General features: G+C 29.5%; 3 protein-coding genes across 3 annotated transcripts; 1 reads left to right on the top strand and 2 right to left on the bottom strand.

Annotated features, from left to right (window-relative positions):
- The first annotated feature begins 1091 nt into the window (after positions 1-1091).
- On the top strand, positions 1092-25963 carry LOC135948716 (DDB1- and CUL4-associated factor 5). The gene is made up of 9 exons (XM_065498127.1): positions 1092-1489; positions 3198-3615; positions 3699-3879; positions 3948-4208; positions 4285-4559; positions 4633-4763; positions 4828-5653; positions 5735-5884; positions 24176-25963. Exons 2-9 carry the CDS (start codon positions 3405-3407, stop codon positions 25411-25413), a joined length of 3273 nt encoding a protein of 1090 aa, XP_065354199.1. The 5' UTR covers positions 1092-1489; positions 3198-3404; the 3' UTR covers positions 25414-25963.
- On the bottom strand, positions 7086-8507 carry Ir100a (Ionotropic receptor 100a). The gene is made up of 2 exons (XM_065498396.1): positions 8284-8507; positions 7086-8217 (listed from the first exon to the last, which is right to left on the bottom strand). The coding sequence occupies exons 1-2, from the start codon at positions 8505-8507 to the stop codon at positions 7086-7088; spliced, it is 1356 nt and encodes a 451-aa protein (XP_065354468.1).
- On the bottom strand, positions 10211-14072 carry Ir10a (Ionotropic receptor 10a). Its single transcript, XM_065498395.1, has 2 exons — positions 13300-14072; positions 10211-11297 (listed from the first exon to the last, which is right to left on the bottom strand). The coding sequence occupies exons 1-2, from the start codon at positions 14070-14072 to the stop codon at positions 10211-10213; spliced, it is 1860 nt and encodes a 619-aa protein (XP_065354467.1).
- Positions 25964-26337: the final 374 nt, after the last annotated feature.

Here is a 26337-nt window from a genome sequence, read left to right as displayed (position 1 = left end):
GCGATATCCCAAAACTGAATTTTATTAAAAATAGATGGCCAAGAGTCACAATAAGCGTAAAAGGAAACCAAAAACATTTAAGAACGTATTTTGGGGAATGATAAAATATATTTGGAATACAAGAATTCAATACAAGAATTGGAAAATTTTAGAAGCTTTGTGGGTAGGTGGTGCACGGTCTATTTTTTTTTGCCAAAAAATACAAAAACAAAAGACAGCAATATCTTACTTTTAATAATAAATTCAATTTTGTCCTGGTTAATTTTTTTCGATTTCTATCTTGGTGCTATTTTTTGACTGATGAATTTCTTATGTATTTATATATTATATAGCTTTTCTATAAAATTTTTAAAATTTTGTTGATTGTTTGAAAGTTTAGTGAATTAAGTATAAATTTATACAAAAAGCAATTTAACAATATAAATGTCGTGGTGCTATTATTTTGACCGCAGCTGTATGTGCAAATAAATATATGTATCTGTTGTCCACACGTGAATAGCATTTGGCAATAGAATTTGACAGTTGAGTACATAATTATTTCCAAGTTTATTGCTCGTGGAGACACCATGTTAACATTAATTGCGAAATAAATTATCAAACTCTTGCGGTCTTCATGTAAAATTTGTATATACATAACTTGGGGGTTTCACGATCAACTTTTGCCTTTCAAGTTTTAATACACTCACACATTTTTACTAATACAGTTATACTTTTAAGAATTGAAACGAACTTGCTTTCAATTTCTCTTTTAAGTTGGTGTTTCAATTTTCAATCAAGAAAACAGGTGATTACATTTTTTTTGCACAATTTTTACTAAAATTGTTTTCAAGTTGTGTGCAGCCGACGTCACAGCTTTCAATTTTTATAAATTTTGACAAATAGTATATGTAAAAGACTGTCAAGAAAAACTTGATCGTGTGGCTGCAGTGTAAGTAGTAGAATTTGACAGATGGGTATATAAAAAATTTCAAAAGTAAACAACATTAAGCCAATTATTATTCTTAAATCTCCCCCAGTTGCAAAAAAGAACAAAAGTTCCCTTTGTGTGAAAGATTTTAAAAGACTTGGTAACCCTTAATACAACTTGTACATTTCTAATTGTATTTTTTATAATATCGACTGTTTTACTTGCAATCTTCGGTGTTATTTTGTGGAAAAATTACAACTAATTTGACTTGAAGAAGTTCCTGATACAATTGCCAATCGATTAACAAATATCTGCTATTCGTACAAATTCAAGTTAAACCAAAAATCGAGTTTGTAAAGAGGATAATTTTCATGGTCTAGCAGTGGAGTGGTGATTTTTACACTTACAAAATTACCTGCTGCTTCTTATGACGACATTTTTTATTTTACATTTTTGTCTTCATTAGTAAAAGGAGAACTTTTTTTAATTACGAATAACAAAATTTTATTATAAAAATTAATTAAATTTAGGAAAATTTCAAAGTTAATAAATTATTTCCATCTCCTTTTTTAGTGTTCAAAGGTATGTAACAATTCCCAAACATACGCACATACAAATAGAGTCTGTGTCATTTTGTCTACATTATGTTTATTTGTAAATTGTTTTGTTAAAAATATTTGTTGTATCACATAACATAAATAAAACACTTCTAAAATAGATTTTTCATCTTAAGACATTTTATAATTATACAATTATATGTACATATGTTCAGTGTATACATAAATATATACTATATATTTATGTACATACATATCTATATACGTACATAGCACATTCATATGTACATATATGAATAAAATAGTACCCTACATACCTACTTATTCCCAAATAATTAATTTAAGCACCGAGCTTAATTTTACGTTTATTTTGTGTAAATAAACTATACTTAGAGCTTGGCATGGCATTGAAATATTGGTCACAAAAAGTATAATCATGGAATTTGAATGAATACCCTCCCATAAAGCGTATTTATTTAAATATTGAATTAATTCATTATTTAGCTACCATATATTAAAAATCATGACTATTTATCCAAAAACTCTATTTTATTTTCAAATTGGAGAGAAACAAAGGTTATAATAGGAATTAGTACAAATCTAGTTTATGGGCGCCAAGGAATCTCAACATTTTTGATATGGTTTGAAAGCTTTTCAAAATAGGTACCATTAAAAAATGATTTAAAGCATCCCAAATTATTAATACATATTAATCTGAAATATTTCATATAAACAAACACAAAATTTTAAATTTTGACCCCAAAAGGTATTGTAAATGCTATTCAATGGCATACAATAATACATCCAATAATCGAACATTGGAGGTACGTATATCGGGAAATATACACTGGGGTAATATACTGCAATCTTCACCATAAAAATATGTACATTTGCTAACAATCCGATGTGCCGACTATTAACTAGATTATAGTCCAGAAATGTTATTTTATAAAAGTACAAATTTTCTTCGGGGTAACGAAATGTAAACATTTGTGTGTCGACATTACCCAGTGTAAAAGTACCTGGGGGCAAATTCTTGCCGTTGTAATCGAAATAAATTTCGAACGCACAATCATAATTTTCTATACATTTTATTCGATATCGAATAAGAGAATCCCAAAAATTAAAAAAGAAACTTGTACGTTCGAATAAGTATTTGATAGTGTTCGACTGTGGTAATTAGCCCCAACTTTATTATATTTTTAGTCACATTTTAGAATATTTAGTATTAACAATCCTTTTTATTATAAAATAAGTAAACATAAAAAACAGAACCGAGTTCATTTTATGCCAAAACGTGATTTTGATTCGATTATACTTGATTCCAATTCCATATATTTTTTTATTTTCCAAGAATTTATTTCATAAATATAGTGCTTTTTTAAGAACAAATTTTCAAATGTTGATTTATATTTTGAAAATTATTGATATGTAGTATAATTAGAGTTTCGAATTCTTTTCTAACCAAAACTTGTTCTTTCTGTTTTTTGGAAACGCTGCCTGAAATCTATTTTAAATGAGATTTCAATCATAATCTAGTTTATTTTACTAGATTTTAATTAAAATCCCGGACAAATGAAATTTTGCCAACAATCTATTTATTTAAATTTTCTTAGATTTTACAAATAATTGAAAATTATTTTTTTCAGTGTTCGATTCGAACGAGATTTCGAGTTGGATATAAATCGGTTATAAATATACTAAAAATAATTAAATAAATTATATTTTTTTAGACTTGATTTTATTTGCGCCTCATATTTGCATAAAAACCAATAAGTATGATTATTTTAAAACGAAACTCCAAAGAAAATCTGTTTGAGTGGCAATACTCTGATTGAAATCGAAAAAAAATAATTGGTTTGAACTAAGAGTTTTATATACATATAATACACGCAATAATCTGAAATTGTAACCAGAAAAACAAACTCAAAGTAAAGAAAATGTTTGGAACTGCAGAGAAAACCACCAATGTATGTCATCAAATACTGCAACGTGAAACGAACACTAATAGAAATCCCAAAGCATTTGCTGGTAACCTATTTCGAGAACGCTTTCGCATTGCAAAAAATCTTTTTAAAACTGATTTGAGAGGCCATTTTGGTTGTGTCAATGCTATAGAATTTTCCCATGGTGGCAGATACTTAGCATCAGGTGTGTTATAAATACATATACATATACAAGGGTGTGAAATATTTGAATGGATATGTATCTTTGAATATATTATTTTTTTAAAGGAGGAGATGACAAACGTGTTTTGGTTTGGGATGTGGAAAAGTCATTATCTGGAATATCAACACCTCGAGCTTTGGCCACTGAACAGGCCAGTAATATATTCTGTTTGGGCTTTGATAGTAAAAATCGTAAATTAATTTCTGGTGGTAATGATACCTTAGCCATTTCTCACGATTTTGAGACGTAAATTAAAATAAATACGAGTTAAACAAAGTTCACATAATTTAGATTTTTTTTTTATTAATTTTCAGTGGCAAGTTAGATAACGTTTTCAAACATGATGGACCAGTGTATGGACTATCGATAGATCCACAAAATGATAACGTTTTTTCTACAGCTTCTGAAAATGGTGAAATATTGTTGTTTGATCAACGATCGACTGTACCTACAGTGGTCGCTTCAGTGCCATCATCTTTTCATGCAGTCGAATTCCATCCAACAATGGGAAATCTTTTAGTTACAGCCAATTCTAAACGTGGCGCTACTCTGTATGATATACGTAAACCCAAACAGTAAGTTTATGCACTACATCAATATCTTCTTTCTAATGCGTACTTGCTTAAATGCAATCTTTTTTATTACTTTTAGGCCTGTTATATTGTATGGTAATTTGGGAAACCCTCGTAGCTGTATGAGTGTACGATTCAATCGTACAGGTAAATTGATACTGGGCTTGCGTAGACGTTTGCCGCCAATATTGTATGATGTCAATTCTCCTGATCCGATTTGCACATTTTATCACAGCAATTATTACAATTCATGCACCATGAAAAGTTGTACTTTCGCCGGCGAAGATGATGAAATGGTTATTTCTGGCTCTGATGACTTTAATCTATATGTTTGGCGTTTATCCGATATTGACTGTAATATTTAAATTTAATTCTAATTCGTTCATTTTTTGTATTTTTAACGATATATATGTATATATATTTGTAGTGTATGGCACTGAGCAATGGGTGGAATCAACGCAAATGGTTTTATATGGTCATCGTTCAATTGTGAATCAAGTAAGATATAATCGTCAGAAGTGTTTGTTGGCATCATCTGGCGTAGAAAAAATAATCAAGGTAAATAAGACAAAGAAATATATATTGTGGTGGTAATTTGCATTAGAGTTTTTCAAACTTGTAGATATGGAGTCCCTTTTCACAACACAATTGGAATGGTTCCTTAACCGAGGAAGCCTCCTGTTCGGATAATCCTCGTGAATTGTATTCACCATATAATTTATTTACCATGGCTCTGCCAGAAAATTGGCATCATCTGTCCCATGATTATAGCAGTGAAAACACTAATGAAGATCCTCGTATGATGGCCTTCTTCGATTCTTTGATTCAACAAGAAATAGAAGAGTGGGAAACCAATAGTACTACAGACGTATCACAGGAAGAAGATCGTAGTATTAGTTCGTTCTTCAGTTGCGGCAGCACCAGTAGTAGCAATAGCAGTAGTAGTGACAGCAGTAGCAGCAGTAGTAGTTCGAGCAGCAGTAGCTCTTCCGACAGCGATAGCGATAATGAGAATAATGCCACACGGGGCAGAAGACGCTCCAAACGACAAGCAATGATGCGCAGACAAACTCAACGGAAACAACATAATAAAAAGAGTAAACTAGCTAAAGTCAAAATTAATCAATTGCAAAAGCCAACCAATCGCATTGCTTACTTAATTGCCAAGAAACGTAATACTTTAAGACGCCTAGCTATAAAAGGGGCCTCTCTTAATAACAGACGTTCAAACAAGCTAGCTATTGTTGTCAACGGACGTAAACGTAGTACCAATTCGAAGCAAAATCATCGTCAACGCTCTGTGCGACGTCGTCAGGAACTAAAAACACGTGTCAGTAACAGTCTAAATAATGAAAAACCTACTACATCGGCTGCTGCGGCAGCAGCTTTGGCTGAAACTTCACGACCGCACCACAAGGTTCAAAAGAAGAAACCTAAAATAAAGTCAGGTAATTAAACTTTATTTAATTTTCATTAATAATTTGATCATGCATATAATATGCAAATTGCAATGCTATTTTTTGTTTCAGATTCGAATGTATCTTCAGAAGAGGATTCCGGTAACTTTGCTATAAGCAATTCTAGTCGTTCTAACGCTGCAAACACTTCCTCCTCTTCCAATAATAACAACAACATAAATGTACCAAGCACTAGCACTGGCATAACGTCAAATTTCCGGGGTAAGTGAAAACGTTTATCTTTTGAAACTTGTCATAAATATTTTTTTATTCACGTCCAAATAAAAAAATTACGAAGAAACATTTTTTTGTGGAAAAATGTATTGTTTAATCCCACATTATATGACTTAGATCGACCTGCATAAAACTAAACACACGGATACCTCGTTTTATGCAATTAATTCGTCGAATAAACAATCGCGATATGACTTCGATCGACCTGCATAAAACTAAACACACGGATACCTCGTTTTATGCAATTAATTCGTCGAATAAACAATCGGGATATGAATTCGCATAAAACGATACACTTCCCCATACCCATATGAACTATTAAAATTACTAAATCAATAATAAAAAAAATGCTGGTATAGTTGTACTTCAAGATTTATAGGTTTGGCAGTAAACGATCCAGTATTCAAAATGTATTTATTTAAAAAACTCAATCGATTCCTTAGGACCACATATGAGTAGTTGGTAGACTAGCAAATACAATTGTTTACACAGGCAACTAGTATTAATATATTTGTAAAAATCTTGTATTTTCTTAATGATGTTAGGAATATTTATTAAACTAAATCTGCAGCAATTAATGCATCTTAACGGACTTAAATTCGAACTCTAAATGTCACTAGTTATAAAAGGTAAGTTAAATCATCAAAAATATCGGTGCAAAGAGTTCCAACAAAGATATTTCATGAATTAAAAAATTTAAATTTATAGCCTTAATGTTATTTTTTGGCCTTAACTAATAGTTATACTGTCGTAGTGATAAAAAATTTTAATTAATTTTTTTTTTCAAAATTTTTCTTAAGTTTTAAATTTTTTTTTTTAATTTAGTGAACAAAATGTTATGAAAAAAAATCGGGTTAAAAAATTATTTCCCGATTTTGGCCCATTGTAGGTCCGACTAACTATGGCCTTATAAACGCCGTTGCAAAGGTCGTTGAAATATCTATCATTAGATATCCATATTGTCTATATTAAAGATTGGTGGTATATAAATTTTGCATGGACTCATAAGTATATTCTGAATCCATGCAATTCTAAGTCGATCTAGCTATGTCCGTCCGCATGTCATGGATGTCTTCCAGCCCTAATGTGACCCTAAGATATATAAATGCTATAAAATATCAGTATCCATATATATAAATGGTATTAGTTTTCCACATATTATATTTCCCAAAGAAATACAATGGATTATTTACCGACGAATTATATTTATTTTTTTAAAAAACTTCTTATAAACAATATATTCAGCAAAAAACAATAAAGCTGCACAAATATTTCCGAAGATCAAAACATAAAAGGCCAATTGTAGGTCATTTATTTGAAAAGCTTTCCATTGGTAACTGCTTTCAGCTATGTAGTCATCAAAGTTATGTATTTGACATAGGGCTTCATGTCGGCTTTCATCAATCCACTGTTCTATTAAGCCCGCGGCTAAAAACTGCAATAAAGCCACATTAAAGGTTTCTTCATAAGGAGAATTTTTTGTATATAAATACGCAATGTGATACGTCTTTGGACACTCGGGTATTATGTGAATTTTCTTCGTAATAAAGTAATAAATATCCGCAATAAGTAGAGAAAACTCTCGGGTAACAGCTACAAATCCGCCACGCTTTGACATTATGCTAATTAAACGTTCTTCCGGCTCACCCACTAACATTACACGTTCATCCAAACTGTTGTATAATCGTGTGTTTTGACCTCGAAATAAATCATCCCGCATGGCCGCATGTTTAATAAATATTTTTAAATTGGCATTTTCTAATTCCTCCAAAGTATTGATATCCTTGTAATAACGAGGTCGGATGTAAACGGTGGCCAAACTTGACTCCAAAAGGGCACCTATAATAACACTCACTAAGCACAAAGAAATGGCAAATATTCGTTCGGCGTTATAGGGTGGAAAGCGCACTATTATCATTCGGAACCACAATACCCAAGTGTCTTTGAAAATATTTAAATATTGGAAACGTAATGATGAGGATGAGGAAAGGGTTGTTTTAAAAGTTACTCGTTTGTTATCACATCTGCCTATGCAAAGATTTAAACGCCTAAGTAGCATCCATACAAAAGACGATAACAATCCCACAGACATATAAACGAGCCAAATACTTTCATCAACAGCATAAAGGGGTAAAATTGATTGCGGTATACGTTTCGATTTTATTACATAGCAGCATAGTTTGTCCATATAGACTGGTACCGAAAAATGTACATCTCGTGTTAGGTAGTCTTTGACGAAAAATCCAGACATCGCAATATCGGTTTCATTACGTATCAGGCGACCTAAGGCGCCATTGTATGAACCGTTTTCTAAGCGAGCTCTAAAAAAAGCAAGTAAAATTGTTTAAATATAAATAATTGTGTACATTAACCATAATTAAAATTACCCAAAGAAATCATCATCTGGCCACTGAAGTTGCATGCTGAAATTGTAAAGCTTTTCCAATAAATACGCTACTTTGGCATCTACTCCTTCAACTTTGGTCACTATGGATGTATCTTGTTTCGCCTGTACTTCCGAAAACACTGAATCGAATATATAAACACGTATTGGATAGCCATGTAGATTACTATATATATTTTTGATATTATGTTCGCTGGTATCCACCATAGCACCGTATCTATCATTAAATTTAATGAATGGATGATAAAACTTTGAATGTTCGGTTGTAATATAAAATGCACTGTATATTTTTTGCGTCTTCCAATAGTATTCACCATATATGGATATTTTGTGCCAATCTATTTTGTGGCTAAATAGAATGAACATATTACCCGTATGAGTAGCACAGTTATCAAGTAATGGTTCCAATTCTTCAATGGAATTTAGTTGTACGATTAAATGTGGACATAAAGATGTCTGCACATGTTTCGGATACATACTGCATACGGTTGTAATTATTAGAGGAATTTTTATATTAAACACTATATCAAAGACGAAATTGTCCATGTTATTAATGTATATACGGATGCATTCCAAATTTAGTGTGTGGTCACGAATTACATTTAGAGATTTGGAGTTGTTGTGAAAATATTCACTAGCTGTAACATTGATATTGGCTAAGATATAAACCAGTATTGCTCCAATCTTTCTTAATGGTAGATTCATTCCGCTTTTATATAAAGTCGTTGTTACTTTCGATAGACATTGGATTCTACGAAATTTTATTCAGCGTTTTATATTTTATTAGCGCTAGCTGTCAGATCTGTTATTCTTGAATGTTTATTGAAAATATATGTGAGTATTTACTATCAGCCAAACTGCCACTCAAGTTAGTTCATATAAAATCTTTGTTAACACTTGTTTGTCAAATAGTAAACAATACTTTCTTAAGAATAACTGAACAAAAGCAAAATTTATTAATAATGATTTGCATTATAGGTGGATAAACAAATACGAAGGCTGGTGAATTTTCGCCTAACTTGTTGGTTGACTGATATTATGCCCCCATATATTAATAATATTCAGTTGATTTATTTAATACATGTGTACATGTGTATAAGGACGGGTGTCAAAAAGATATGTTATTTTATTGCTCCTCTAGCAACTAATTCTAGATTTTTAAGGTCAAAGTTTTCACCTGTGTACTAGACTTATTGTGAAACAAGTTGTGAAAACTTATTTAGTGGATTCACAAGGTATCCTATCATGTCATAATGTTCTAATGCTTCACAATGTTTATATTTCAACCTACAATAATACTACCCTTTAAGCTATGTTTATTGTGCTGTCGTAACAATATGACATGATAGGATACCTTGTGAATTCTATAATTGTTTGTTTAAAATTAATATTAGACCGATGTATGATACAATTGTATTAGCAACCTTAAAATAAGATGATTGACAATCTCTTAATCACTTAATCAGTAAACTTTTTACTACATTTATAATAACATATCTTGTTTAAATTCTCTATGAATGAAAGATAATAATATAAATATTTTTGATTGATATGCAATAGTTATATTCTTTGATTTATCCAAATACTCTTTAGTTTTCATGCCTAAGATTTTATCGGTTTCCAAAGGCGGAGTAAATAAATTTTATTTGTATTCGACAATAAAATATTGTAGCAGCCCCATTCATAATGGCAATATTTATGCTAACTAGCGAGCTGTTAAATATTCCTTATTTACACACAAAAAAGTTAGCATCCTGGTGTTAGTAGTCGTAGAGTCGTTTGGATGTTAGTATTAAAGAAAATAACGAGTGTATTATTTACACGAATACGCCTTCGGGAATAAAGGACATATACAAATACATATGTACAAACATATTTAAGGGTGTGAATGGGTGATTAATTTAATATTTTTATTGGTGTTTGTGAGGAGCTAGTACTTTTTCCACTAGCAGTGATATTAATGCCATCGAAGAGCCAGTTAAAACTACATAAAATGCAAGTTGTAAATCCTCTATGGTTAGAACTTTATATCCTTGATGTGTATCGTACATATTATCCTTCATAATTTGTATATCGACATCGGTTTGCATTTCGGAAATGAATTTATTAATTAAACCAGCATTTTGTATTCGTAATAATAATCGGTTTATGGTTTCATCCCAAGGCGCGTCTTTAGGCCAAACATACGATATTGTGTAATATTTAGGACATTCTGGTACAATCCATAACTGTTTCGATACTATATAATGTAAGGACTGCATCATTAAGGTTGTATATCTCGAAACACCTGCTTTGTCGCCATTAAATGCTACATCCTCCATGATGTCCGCATATAGATCTCTCAGAAACCGGAGTTTTTTATTTAAACTTGCAAACAAAGGTGAAGTTTCACTGAAAAACAAGTCATCAGCCATCGAGGAGTATTTGTACACAACTTGAAGACCACTATCATCCAATTCCTGAAGAGTATGAATATCCTTATAGTATATGGGGTGTATGTAAACAGTTGCTAAGCTCGATTCAAATATAGCACCAAATATTACACTTATTAAACACAGGGAAGCGATAAACACTCGCTCTGAGTGAAAAGGTGGGTAGTGTGTAATGTTTACTCTCACCCACACAACCCATGTATCAATAAGAATTCGTACATATTGCCATCTAAAACTTTTCTTTAGGCGACTTCCCCGTATTTGAACCGCATTAAGCTGCAAATTCAACGCTCTTAGTATTGCCCATAAAACGGAGCATATAAATGCCATAAAAATAAAACCAAACCATAGATCATATCGAACAGCAAATATTGGCAAAATGGATTCAGGTATTCTCTTGGCTTTTGGTGTATAAATACACAGTTTATCATCATAAACTGCAACGGAAAAGTCCATCTCTGGTACCATGTAGTCCTTCACAAAAAATCCGGTCACACATAAGTCCAATTCGTTATTTACTATAGATCCGATAACTCCGTTGTATGATCCGTTAGGACTACGTTCCCTAGAAAAAAATCATATAAAATAACCATTTTTAAAAATATTTAATTTTGTTTGATGTAAAGCAATTTCTTAATAAGGTAATTTACGCTGAAATGATCTAAAAAGAAGTGCTAGAACGCATTCGTATAGCCAGTATGAAATCGGTCAAGAACTAGCTATTTCATTAGTGATTTTAATTTGAAATTGCAAGAAGCAGTGTAGAAATTTTTTAATGTTTATTCGGTTCTATTATAGAATTAGAGATAAAAACGCTTTTATCGTCCCTACATTAGTTTTATAATAATTTTAATTGTTTGTTCGGCTCTATTATAGAATCAGAGATAAAACGCTTTCATCGTCCGCTACATTAGTTTTTTTATCATCCATACATAGTTTTTGTAAGATTCGTTTACCAAATTTTGCCTCTGTAAGCAATATCTTATAAATTTTATTCTTTACTATGTATATTTGATATTAAATTTCATTCTTTCCCAGCAAAAAAAGTGAGGAAGAAGATGCAGAATTTTCACAACAAATAGCATGCTTGATGTACTTCCAATTTTGGTGAAAAAGCTATGAATTTTACATTAGCTTGTCATTGGAGGGATGTTGTTCATTTTTGACAACTTGTTACTTAATAAATTCGGTGCTTTCGATGCGATTAAATTTCGATTTTAAGGTGTTATTTTAATGTAGGTAGTGGATACCTATATTTTTTGGCATCTTGGATGGAAATATAAATAATAGAAAAAAAGTGATGTAATTGAGCATTTATGAATTGATTTTAATGTAGTTATAAAATTTATGAAACAATGGCTGATTAATTTTAATGATTAAAAAATGTAAAAATTGTTTGTATACCAATTTTTACAGGTTTTAATAAATTTTAAAAAATTCAAAAAATGTAGGAAACAATTACATCAACGAAATATTTATAATTCAGTGTCAAATACCCATATTTAAAATCACATCTTCAGAGGTAGAAAAGATTCATTTGCAACTTTAGATGTGATTAAAATGTCATATGTAAAGATGCACTTCCATTATTTTTTGCTGGGTTACTATGTATATTTGATATTAAAACAAGAAAGAGAGCTATATTCGGCTGTGCCGAATCTTATATACCCTTCACCTAATTATACTTTAAACACACAAATTTTAAATATTTTTAAGTAACAAAATTATTTTGTTTTTAAAAATTTTTTTTTATTTTTTTCCAATTTTTTTTTCAAAATTGACTTTTTTAATTTATTAATGAAAACAAATTATAACAAAAAATTATTTTTGGTGAACAAAAAATTGGAGTTTAAAAACATGTTTCCCGATTTTGACCATTGTAGATTCAAATTACGTTGCTAATGGCTTTGAAATATCTATCATTAGAAATCCATATTGTCTATTTTAATGATTTAGTAATCCAGATATACATTAAAAATAAGCCAAAAATCGAGGTAGTCCTGGTTCTGAACAGGAACTATATAGTAATTTATTTGGGGACTTCGGAAAGTTGATTTCAACATACAGACGGACATGGCTATATCGACTCCGCTATCTATAACGATCCAGAATGTATGAAAAATGTATAAATTACAAACGGAATGACAAACTTATATATACCCTTGCCACTCATGGGGTATAATAAGAAAACGGTATATTTAATAATACATACATAAAAAATAAAAACTTGTAAAAAAAAATTGTCATTAAGAATAAACCTGGAGATCTATTACCACTCATGGGAATGGAATAAAAACTGCCAAAACAAAATGGAAATGTTCTAAAAAAGTGCTAGTTGCCTATATTGTTGCTAAAGTAAGAGGCTGTGCCGCGGAACATTGCCTGAACAGAGCACCCATTTTGATGAAACAAATTTTATAATTTTGATCGCTATATTTGTGATTTGACAAAACAAACTTAGTAATTAAACGGTGATTCGACAGATGTAGCTTCAACTGTTAATGTTCGGAAGTCCCTATTGGAAGACCCATTATTATTTCGTATAAGTTGAATATTTTGTATCTTACCCAAAATAATTTTTATCTGGCTTTAGTAAATTCATAGTGAAGTTCATATGTTCCTGTAGCAAGCTTGCAACTCGACCATCAACCCCATAAACACGTTCGACTTTCTTTGTTATTGGATCTATTATAGGTTTTGAATAAACCGATCTAAACAGTTGTACTCTCAACGGATAACCACGCATGTTATAAAATATAGTGCGTTCAATCGATTCTTTACCAGTATATTTAATAATTTGTCCATAGTTTCCGAATTCATCCAAAGCGAAAGGGTCATACATTAAAACACCATTATCTGTTAGAAGAAAACTTTTGAATATATGCAAACGTTTCCAACCTAGATAGTAAATATTGAGTAATTCCTTGAAATCAAGATCGCCATTGACAATAAAAAAGAATATGCCAGCCCTTTTGCCAAATTGGTATGCTGTGGTACGCAAATTTGTCATACTAGTAACTATAACGTAATTATTTCGACTGTAATCGGTTGTCATTGTATTAGTTTTATTTTTTATCATCTCGTATTTACTGATTGTAATGGGCACAAGTGTCTGTTTCAGAAACCATTGCGTATATGAATTCGCAACATCTTGATGAAAATTATTAGAACGTAGTTTCAAATGCAGATGTTTAATATTTGACAACGGTTTTGCCAACCAATTTTCAATTTCTTCGGTTTGTAATTCCTTACGTGTTGTTGTTGGCGATAAATTTTTATTAAATTTGAATGCTTTGCAATATTGAATTGAATATATAAGTAGCACTAATTTCAAAAACATAGTTTACGTATTGAAAATCTAAAATTCAATTACCGACTAAAGTTTTCAAACTCTATTTGTTACCTTTTATAAGATTTTTGCATTAGTTTGATATTATTTACATTTCTCTAGACGTCCCATGAGAAGGAACATTTAACTAAAGATGTTTACTTATGTTGACAACATGTTCAACATTTCTATTAACATTTTTGCTAAATCACATAACTTTGTTTTTATTATTTTTTACTTTTTTAACATCACTGTTTGTTTTATTACACTGAGAATCGGTAATACTAGTACTTGTACTAGTAATTTTAAATTGATATGGATTGGAATATTCAATTCAATTGATTCAATGATAAATGTACGTTCAGCTAATTGGACGTATTTTTATTGCTCCAGCTTAATTTGCGAATATTGAAATAGAGACAGGAAAAATTGTCATATTAATAATATTTCTGCAAGTGTACTTTAACAATTCTGATTTCAGTTCTATATTCATGCTATATTCATACATTTACAATGTGTAATTACAGTTTATATTACACATGTCCATTTGACACTATATTAAGGGTTCAATTAAACAACTTATATTGTGTCAAAAATCGTGTGGGAAAATCACAATAACCCTACATACAATTGAAATAACAAATTAAATTGTTATTTCAATAAACAACTAAATGTAACGTTCTGTAAGTGGCTACAATATAATTTGTGTTTCTTATTGTGTTTATATTGGAAGTGAAAAAAAAATAATTGTAAATCAATCATTGACATAATTATTAAACAAGATACAGTCTGTTCAAAATAATAGCGCACTTAAAACCACTTTTCCTTATTTTTAAATTTGAAATTTTTTTTAATCAGAAAAATTGTTTGATTTCGGACAACGCGGCTGTTCTATCACAATAAACTAGTGACTTCACGTTTCCCCTAAGGAAATAAACGAGATGTGTCAAAATGCATAAATTGTTTATTCAAAAAATATTATATAAAATATTGGGTGTCAAATAAAATTGACAGTTCATAATTCATTAGTGAAAAACACAAACGCCTTGATTTGGTTCAGGTTTAACAGCGTGTTAAGCTATTTATAACTAGCTCTTTGATGCTATTGCATCTACAAGAAAAAAATAAATATGTACCCGTTTGTATGGATGAAAAGTGAAATGAAAGTTGATTCGTTTATGGTGACAATTTGTCAAAACCTTTTTAAAAGGGTTTTGTGTTTTTTTTTTTTAATTTCTCGCAAAGAAAATTTATAAAATTTTCGTATCAAGCGAAAGATTTTTGAGTCGCTCTTTCAGCTTACATTTCAAAATTAAAATATTTACATTTTTTGTTAACACCATAGCACAGATTATTACAGATATGCAACAAATGTCTGTTGTCAAAAAAATAATATCGAACCGTAAAGTTATGTTAATGTTTTTAACCACTTTTCAATGGTTGTGGTTTGCAGAGAGAAATCAAAAATAAAATTTTCAAAAGGCAACGGGTGTGATAATTTCTACACATATTTTAATTTTTAGTTGATTTGTATTTTTTGCAAACTTTGTTTTTATTTTGTATTTTTATTCAGATTTTTGCATATTTTATTTGTTTTTATAAATACATACACGATAAAATAGATAAATACACATATATCGGAAACTCTACTGTCAAAGGCCCAACTCAGTTGTCAAAAACATAAGTGGTGAAAATGCATTAGTAAAAAAAACTATGTGAAATCAAAAACAATCAAACAAATCATTTGTATTATTTGAAAATTTAATGCAGTTTTGGTTTTGTGTGTACAAACAAAATAATACTAAAATTATCGTATTAGGAAAATGAGTTATTTTGAGGTATAGCGAAATATATATAAATCAGCTTTAATTAAATACATTTATACTTACTTGTCTCTTTATTTTTCATTTTATACAAATGAATTATTACGAACACAATTCGAAAAACACGCACTTAAAGTTGAGCAAGCACTACTGAAATTGCAAGCACATTTATAAAAAAAAATACATCTATTGACGTTGACGCATAGCTGTGTCTTTTATTTGAAGTGTTTCCAATTAAAAAACAACAAAAACAAATGTAAAACAGCACTTCGATTTTAACACTTTTGCACAGAAAAAGGTGTCATTTGACCTAATGTGAAATGCTTCAAATAAATGCTAAACATTTAAAAAAATCTCAAATTTTTAAGTCATAAACCCAATATTTCTCTAATGAATGAATTCTCAAATGTATGAATTGATTAATTCGTTAAGAATTCTTTAATTTAAAAACAAATTCTTTATTGCAGTACTAGACTGAAAATTAAAAGGTTATGAATGAACACCAACAACATTTCGTTCGAATAATTTCAAAAATATCCACTGTAATGATTTTTGTCTTGATTCCAAATTTTGACTGAAAATATTGCTATAATATACATATATACATTTATTATATGAAAAACGATTGGATGAAAAATATATGATAATTTTGATTCAAATATTCAAAAGGAAGATATCGCATTAATATCACCTAACGATGATATCTTCCAATTGTTTGTAGGGTTTATCAGTATATACTAGGGATGCCAAACGATACTGTATTTTTCAAAAATCCCGGAATACTGGGATTTTTTGTTTTACATTAAAAACATACAATTTTGCAATGAAAGCAATTTGTTTCATAAATACATTTAAATAAAAATATAATGAAAAAAACTAATTGATTGAATTAAAATAAATTGGAAACAAATGATAATTCTTATTTAATAATAATAAATTTGATAACAAAAGTAGTATATTAATATCCCTGAATTTTCTATGGATTGATATTATTTTTTATATTAACACTTTTTTGTTATACAAATTATATTAAGTCATATAGTTCAGAATATGGACATTAAAACCATATATAAAACTGTTGTTTTAGTTTGACCGTGTGCCAACCAAACGGTAGCAAAATACTATGGTAAATTACAATTTAAGAATTTTGCTGTGCCAAATGAAATATTTTTAGACTCTGATATAATTTGGCAATAGTCTAGAAAATTCAAAATACTAATAAATTATATGATTTCCAGTCTGTATCCATTCCATTTTATTAAAGATTTCAAAAAATTATCAAAATTTAGAAAATATTTTATCATAATTTTTTAGCAATGAAATTTTATTCATCTCATATTTGTCAAAAATTTACTTTCAGACAAACTTTGCTACAGTTTAGAACTCACTATTTATAAAAAAAATTAATATAATTACATTTATTAATTTATTTATTATTCAATGTAAGGAGCTGACGAAAAACTTCATTCACAGACAACACGAAATAATTATTAAACTAGTGTAAAAGTCTGTCAATGTCAGAATAAAATGTTGAAATAAGAATTGGTGCAAAAGTGCAATATTAGCATTCTAGACTTTATAAGAGCTACTTAAATATGAAAAATCCTAGAATACCCGGAATTTATTTAAAAGATTCAGGTTTTGTTAATACCGAAAAATCCCGGGATTGACATGGCATCCCTGGTATATACGACTACATACAGTGATGGCTAGCTTTATATGTACAATGGTCAAAAAGTAAAAGCAGATAGGAAAAAACTGCGGTTGATATTCCTGATACTATTTTCATTTAATTTAATTTTTTATTGCATTTCTACTACACAATACTTTACCCTATGATAAATTAAATTGTTGTCATGATAAACGTCAAAATGGTTGTCAAGATAAAAAATTATCAGTTACAGTTCCCATTTATTAGTATTATTGCTTTGTTATGACAAAATTGTTAGTGTTTTTGCTCAGACAACTTTGTCTTCAAAACAAACGTCATTTCATTTATTGGTTAATTATAGACAGGGGGTTGTGCATACAAAATATTTTTGTTATTTCGTAAAAAAAAGCAACAGAAACTACAGAAATATCATTATATAAATATCGTTCCCTCGACAGGGCTGTCAACTCAGCAATCACTGCTGCTACCACAACAACAACAGAAATATCATGATGGAAAAATATTTACCGTGTGACAGTCATTAAAATTAATTAAAAAAAGTACATATAACTAATTTTTCCGTAAAATCAAAACCATTTTTAAGAGACATCAATGTACAACATTCTAAAATTAGTTCACATTGAAATATTGCCCAGGTTTCGCTGAAAATGGCATTTGAATTTGTCACGTGCGAATGTGTCGGTTTTTTGCAATTATATTGAAAATTAAAAGTTGCCCAAAATTAAACTTAGTACCAATTATAGGTTAAAAGCTATACATTTTTTATTTATATTGACAATACCAAACATTTTCGAAAGAATACATATTTATGCTAAATTGTATACCCTAAGCCTCTTCGATTAGCCCCTATCGCACTTTAAATTCAGATCTGTCCCTAAATAGCTGGACGCCACTGTATATTTGCATATGTAAAAGTACTTTTTCATGTTAATTGTGTTTAGAACAATTTAGACATGATATCTGTTTGATTATATCTTTCTAAGTGGTAATACAAACTCAGTATAGTTTAAATTTATTGAGGAAAAGAAATTGTCAATTTTGCAGACATTGTTTTCTACAACACTTGTAAAACTTTGCTTTACATTATTTAAATATATATATGTATTACTTTTGAATTTAGCTGGTTGTTGGCTGATCACAGAAATTAATATTAGTAAATTTTTTATTTATACATATATACTAATACCCCGGTTTGCGTCGCTAATTGGGACCGGAGAAACGCGACGCATATCGAAACGACGCAAATCGAAGCACAATTTTCCATACATTTATATTGATTTTCATTTAATGGAGATTGTAGGCCTAGGTGAGACATACTACAACCGGTTTCAAACATTTTGAAACACCCTAAAAATTTTGAGTTATTTTGAAAAAACAGTTTTAGGGTAAATCATAGTACTTTATTACCTCCAACTCACACATTTTTAGACCGATTTAAACATTTTACATAATTATGGATAGGTAAGGAATTAAGCTTTCATAAAATGTATGCATAACATCTATATTCCAAGAAATTGTGTAAGATTTTATAAATAGTTTCGATTTTTTTTTTTATTTTTTTCTAATTTTTCAATTTCAACATAGTTATTTTAATTTTTGTTTATGAAACCCTATTTTTTTGCACAGTATTTTATAGAAAATTTTATGTAGACAAAAACGAGATATTAGTCGTTAAAATCGGTTTATACTTGAAAAAGTTATTAAACCTTTTCGAAAAAAGTTCCACAAAATTTACCTTGTAAATTAAAAATTGTACACAATATAGACGTGATTCATGTTCCGCAGCTATTTCAGCTGCTCATCATTCCCTGATCTACTGTGATTTGGTTGTGTTTTTACCAATGTCTGTTTTTTTTTGGCATTTTTGTAAATTTTCACTTAAAATAATTTGTAAACTAATTTAATTCTTGCAAACAAATCCAAAACACTTGTTACTTACTAATTTGATTTAACTTATAGCTTTTAAATTGATCAACACAAAACTGCAATTAACGCAAAGCTAATTTGAATAAAACCGTTATTTTTTATGAATTCACCGTTATTATACCCTCCACCACCGTAAGTGGTGAATGAGGGTATATATAAGTTTGTCATTCCGTGTGTAACATTGAGAAATACTCATGTGACACCCAACAAAGTATATATGTATATTATTAATCCTTATGAAATTCTAAGTCGATTGAGCCATGTCTGTCTGTCTGTCTGTGTAAAACACGCTCACGTCCAAAATAGACACAAAATTGGTAAACTTGCAAGAAAAGTATTTATTGTTCCTAAGCAGTTTGGTATTGAAAATCAGCAAAATCGGTTTAGTGGAACCAGAGTTATGAACCAAAATGTGAGACAACCTAACAGAAAACTTGATAATTTTTAAATAGTTTTTGTTATTTGTGCAAATATATTGCAGATAATACCATAAAATTTTACACACTTTATTTTTATGTTATAAGAACTAACTCTGGTAAAAATTATAAGAATCGGTCCATGATTTCTCCTAGCCCCCATACAAATATCTTCCCGAAATATGGTTCTATGGTCTGTAAATGCCTACAAAATTGCAGTATCCACACAAAATTCAAGAAAAACAAGTTTTGTGCTTAAAAAAATCACAACACCAAATTTTTCCATATTTGACCATAGTTCCCATATAAGGTCCACTTCTGAAAATCAGTTAAGTACTCATAAATCTCATATAAATACCTTTAACATGCTAAAATTCGACACAAATAATGCTCATATACATAGAAATCACTGTACCAAATACGCAGATTGACCGATAATTGGTCCCATTTCCGAAAAAGATATTAACCTTAATAAATATTTACAACAAATCGATATCAAAAAAAAATTACGCGAAGATCAGTAATTTGTATCCAGCAATCATACTACTGGATTTTGTGAATATCGGTCCATATTTAACCAAAGCTCCCATATAAGGTCCACTCCCGAAAATCACTAAAATCCTCATAAATTTCTTACAAATACAGTTATCAGGTTGAAATTCGAAAAAAAATTTGTTCAATATATACAAAAATCGATGTACCAAATGTTACGATAATAGGTCCATAATTGGTCATAGCCACCATATAAGAACCACCTCCGAAAAACACATTAGCCTGCACAAATATACAAAATAATCTGTACTGAACCAAAATTTTACACCGATCAGTAATTTGTATACAAGAATCGTACTACAAGATTTTTTAAATATTGGTTCATAATTCGGCATAGCTCCCATATAAGGTCGACTCTTGTTAATAGCGTTGTTTATATAAAATTCTACAAAAATATATTGAACCAAAATAGTACACAGATCAGTAATTTGTATTCAAAAATCATACTACTGAATTTAATATTAAATATAAAATATTTTATGATAATCGAATCATAATAGGTCATAGCTCCCATATAAGTCCCACAACCCAATATTTTGAAATTTGTCTAAATATATTTGTATACCCTTTTTTATACACTGTTTCTTCACTGGAGGTTAAAAAGGAAAAATGTTGATCCAAACGTAATAACCAGGGAAACCAAAATATGCAAATGCATGTTTTTTCTGGTGAGTTTCTGAACTATTTAAGAATTTTGGCATCGATTTGTGAGTGCATATTTTTGCATAGTTTACCCTTAAATTCATATTTTTGCATATATTTGTTCTAAGAGCATATTTATGCGTTTTTAGAGCATATTTTGTCTTACTTATTTTTCGCTGTTGTGTTACATGTTTTTACTTCATTTGTTTAAAAATCAAAATTGAAAATAGATGGCTTTTCACCAAAAAACAAAATTTTTTTTTTTAAATTTAAAATTCAAAAAAAAAGAATTTTAAAAAAACAATTCGAAAAATTTTTTTTTTCCAAAAAATGAAAAAGCTGAAAAAAAATTTTTGTTCACCTAAAAATATTTACATTTTTTATTTTGAAGTATAATTTGGTGAAGGGTATATAAGATTCGGCACAGCCGAATATAGCTCTCTTACTTGTTTTAATATAAAACAAGTAAGAGTGCTATATATATTGTTTTATATTAAAACAAGTAAGAGAGCTATATTCGGCTGTGCCGAATCTTATATACCCTTCACCAAATTATACTTCAAAATTTTAAATATTTTTAGTTAAACAAAATTTAATTTTTTTTCCAGTTGTTTTTTTTAGTTTTTTGGAAAAAAAAATTTTTCGATTGTTATTTAAAATTTTTTTTTTTTAATTAAAAAATTTTTTTTTTTTAAACTTTTTAAATTTTTTTTTTTTTTTAAAAAAAATTCGGGTTACAAATTTGTTTTCCGATTTTGACCCATTGTAGGTCCAACTTACTATGGTCTTATATACGTCGTTGCAAATGTCTTTGAAATATCTATCATTAGATATCCATATTGTCTATATTAATGTCTTAGTAATCCAGATATAGGTAAAAAAAATAGGTCAAAAATCGAGGTTGTCTTGGTTTTTTCCTCATATCTCAGCCATTTGTGGACCGATTTTGCTGATTTTAAATAGCAAAATTCTCGAAAGCATGTCTGACAGAATTATTGAAGATTTGGATCCCGAAGATATCTGGGGTCTTCAGAAAACTGATTTCAACAGACAGACAGACGGACAGACAGACAGACGGACATGGCTTAATCGACTCCGCTATCTATAAGGATCCAGAATATATATACTTTATAGGGTCGGAAATGAAAAATGTAGAAATTACAAACGGAATGACAAACTTATATATACCCTTCTCACGAAGGTGAAGGGTATAATAAGCACTATTTTAATAACAGCGTCATCTAAATATCAAATTTTAGTTCTAATTCAAACTTAACCGTTCCAAGTGTTAAAGAAATATTGTCTTTTAAATTTGCTCCTGTAACATCATGATGTCATCATCACTGAAGCATCAGTTGATGTCGAAAGAACATTTTCTATGTATAAAAATGTTTTCAGATCCAATAGACAACGATTTTTATTTGAAAATTTGTTTGCTTAAAAATTATGTAAAAGTTTGTTTTATAGTTTTTACTGCATATTTAAAGAGCTTAAAACGCCTTTTTAGAGCATATTTCCGGTTTCCCTGGTAATAACTAATTATTAAGTATATAAATTGTTCTAATAGGAATTTCAATTATAAATTGCAGAATTAGATACAATTTTTTGTACATTTGAAATAAAATATCTGCGTAAACAAGACTTTCTAACAATTGTTTTATTATTTCAGTTGTTATAACATCATATTTAGGTGGAGGGTATTTAAGATTCGGCACGGCCGAATATAGTACTCTTACTTGTTTTTCATTAAAAGTGCAATGCGGAGTTATTTGAAATATTTTTTTAAAAAAATGTCATATTCATGCACCTAATATGCAACAGTAAACAAAATTGTTTATCATCGATTGAGAATGTAAAATAACTGTTGTAGTTAGGGTTTTTAATTTCCCGACCTTTTTGATTCCCGGGAATCGGGAATTTTTTTTCTACATTCCCGGGCACTATTCGACTCGACGTCTGCATACAATTTCCGGTTTCGATCTCGTTCAGGATAAAATTGAAAAACTAACATCACGCTTTAACGCTAAATGTCAAAAATCACAATATAGTCATCTTAATGAACTGATCTCATAATAAATTATTATAGTAATTTATTTTTTTATCTGATACCAAGCTTCATAAAGGTTTTTTAAAATTTTCCCTGTAATTTGTACAATAAATTCATAATTAGAATTCTAATATATGTATATTAAAGTCAAAAACATATTATTAAGCTGAAAAGGAAAATAATTCCTAAACTCTTTACTTTGTAAAACATGTAAATTCTATAAATATTATTTAAAATAAACAAAAAAAAAAAAAAAATTAATTAATAAAATCTTAATTAAAGAATATCAGCCTTTCATTCCATAAATCCATTCCTAATATTTATTTTTTTAGATTCATTTGCATTTGTTTAAACTGAATTAATTTTAAAGTTAATTAATAACAGAATTTATTCAAACTTTTAATGATTAAATTTTTGTTAAATCAAATCATTTACAAAATTAATCGAAAAAATTGTCTTAAGCCTTTTTGTAATAGATCTGAATTGAAGAACAATTTAATCATTTAATAAATTGTTGAAGCTATTTCTTTATGGATTTGAAGAAGAAATTTAATGAAATTAGAATGATTCAATAAGAAATAAATTCTATAAATAATGAATTCACTTTTTAAATTTTCATACGTAAAACCCAAAATAAATAATAATAATAATAAGCGGTATATTATTGCCGAGATATAAGCAAAAAACTGTAAAAAACTTCTTACTGTTTTTTGGTGAAAAAAATAGAGTACTAACTTGTTTTCTATGTATTTTCGTCAGTTTTTAATTCCCAAGATTCCGACTAAAAATCCCAGGAATCGGGTAGTGAAAAATTGGCAAAATTCCCGGAAAATTTGTACCGGGAATTCCCGGGATAAAAACCCTAGTTGTACTACAATGTATCACCTTATTAACCGCGGCCTACTTGTTTTATCAAACGATATGAAAATTATTCGCTTCAAAATCATACTTTCTATTCACCTCATATGCTATAAACTTTAGGAAGATTGTAATTAATTTCAAATCATGTATTTAAATAAAAATTTTTCTTCTTACAGATGCTTTTCTACGCCTGAGCCGGCAAATATTCATGTCAGATTCTGAAGATGATGATGATCTTGATGGTGACGCCAACAAACAAAATAATAATTTAAATACCAGTAATGAAGGGGGGGTGCCGGAGAAAAAACCCAATGGTGTCGTACACCAACCTACAAGTTCAAAAACGAACAGCTCCACTTCGAAAGAATCTCGCACAAACTCTTCGAGATCCTTAAGATCCAACCAACGGCCCAGAAACTCTGCAGCAATCAACGTGATTAATACAATTGAAACAATACTACCTCAAATAAATCATCCTACAAATAATGAAAGTCCTTTAAATAACATTAATAATAACGAAGACTACGATGATGTTGATCACAATCGAAATAAAAGCCGTAGTGGGTGTAGAAAAATTAATGGCAGCCAGAGGATGTCTCCATTACTAGATACGGATGGCACAGCTGGTCTTGGAAGTAGCGGTTCTGGTAAAAGTCATAAGAAAAGACGTTGCGCCGACATAGATGTATTGGACGATTTTCCAACTACAAGCTCAAGGAACTCAAATAACAGTTATCGGAATGATTTATTTGAAGAGAACACAACATCCACCACTTCCACATCAAATGCATCTCAATCACAAAGAGATGTTTCACTGAAATCGTCAACAACTCATCCACTCCTGAAAAGGCGTAAAATGTCCATAAGTGATTACATCAAAGTTCGCAGTGACTTTAATAACGGCAGTCTTGAGGAACAGCTGGATGAAGATGAAGTTGAGTTTAACAATAATGAAACAAACAATAATGATATATTTGCCCTTGAAGAAGGCAATATCAACAATAATGGACAATTAACGCCTCAAAGGCCCAATTTAAATAACAGAGATCACAATAATGAGGATAATTATGAATATGCTATATCTTCATCTCAACACAATAATAACAATTCCTATATGTTCACGCCCGACAGCGGTGTCAGCTTAAATAACTCTACTACACCTAGTACAATAGATCACAACGATATTCAGGCTTCCACCTCCACAACTACAACGAGAATCGGCACATACCTTTCACCCTGTTACGAACACAACGACTGTGATGTTAAAAACGTAGACGAACATGAAGGTGATGACGACGAAGGCGTTGTCGTTATCAACAAGCGTAAAACGAATTTAAATCAATTTCAGCAAAAAGTTGCTCGTGTGCGTCGTAATTATAGAAAACAATTTTTTGATGATACCGAAAGTGATTAAACTTTATTATAAAATCTCCCCATCTAGCTTCAACATCGTCATAATTTTATATTAGCATTATTACATTTGTTTTTAATTCCATATATACTCCAAATCACCATGCCACTCATATAAATAATAATATTATACAAACAAACATACATACATACATATATAAATAGGAGATACGGAAATAATACAAGACTTACACTCACTCTCACTAATGCCACTAAAAAGAAAATACAAATTATAAATTACTACATTCAAAAGTATAAGTGCGTATATAGTATGTAAGTAATTCCTTTCCAATCAGTAGTCAGCCACCCGGTTGTCCATTTAAGCCGATTCACACGCGACTGCTGCTCACACTCTTCTCACAATTTAACATATAACAACAATTAAAGGAAAAGATCAGCTTTTGAAAAACATCATTTATTTTCTGTGAATATTTCAAAAATATACAATATATTATAATAATTATTAATTAATGTATTATTTGTCTTAATAATTCAGCAATGTAAACATTTAAATATTTAATTTAATAAATGAAAATTGCATTTGAAAAAATCAACGATTGTGGTATTTACATATATGCGTTAAATCGATGTTCGATAGTTATCTTCTATCTATCTATTAGAACTATGATCAAAAATTTACCTAATGATCGGTACTTTGTTAATGTGATTATTATAACGTATGGTGAATAAAATACGAATAAGAAAAACACTCTATTTAAAAATGACACATGACTAACAAAAAAAAATACATACGGTAAATTCAAGAGTACTGTATTTTTATTTATCAAATATAAAATTGTTCGGATCAATTTAATATTTGTTTCGAAAATGGCACTAAACGAACTGAACCGTCGAAAATTAATTGTTAAATTTTGTGAAGAAAACCCAAACAAAACCAAAAATTAAATTTTTTGGCACTTTAAGGACA

The sequence above is a fragment of the Calliphora vicina genome, chromosome 1 (genome assembly GCF_958450345.1).
Source record: "Calliphora vicina chromosome 1, idCalVici1.1, whole genome shotgun sequence".
Taxonomy (NCBI): Eukaryota; Metazoa; Arthropoda; class Insecta; order Diptera; family Calliphoridae; genus Calliphora; species Calliphora vicina.
The sequence above is the reverse complement of the archived record's forward strand: the minus strand, read 5'-3'. Positions and strand labels throughout refer to the sequence as shown.

Bases quoted from the DNA above. Each gene is read 5' to 3' on its own strand.
- LOC135948716 (XM_065498127.1), top strand. From the start codon at position 3,405: ATGTTTGGAACTGCAGAGAAAACCACCAATGTATGTCATCAAATACTG. The intron at 3,616-3,698 runs GTGTGTTATAAA...ATTTTTTTAAAG, and splicing joins TGGCAGATACTTAGCATCAG to GAGGAGATGACAAACGTGTT. The intron at 4,560-4,632 runs GTAATATTTAAA...ATATATTTGTAG, and splicing joins GCGTTTATCCGATATTGACT to TGTATGGCACTGAGCAATGG.
- Ir100a (XM_065498396.1), bottom strand. From the start codon at position 8,507: ATGGTGGATACCAGCGAACATAATATCAAAAATATATATAGTAATCTA. The intron at 8,218-8,283 runs GTAATTTTAATT...TGCTTTTTTTAG, and splicing joins CCAGATGATGATTTCTTTGG to AGCTCGCTTAGAAAACGGTT.
- Ir10a (XM_065498395.1), bottom strand. From the start codon at position 14,072: ATGTTTTTGAAATTAGTGCTACTTATATATTCAATTCAATATTGCAAA. The intron at 11,298-13,299 runs GTAAGATACAAA...ATTTTTTTCTAG, and splicing joins CCAGATAAAAATTATTTTGG to GGAACGTAGTCCTAACGGAT.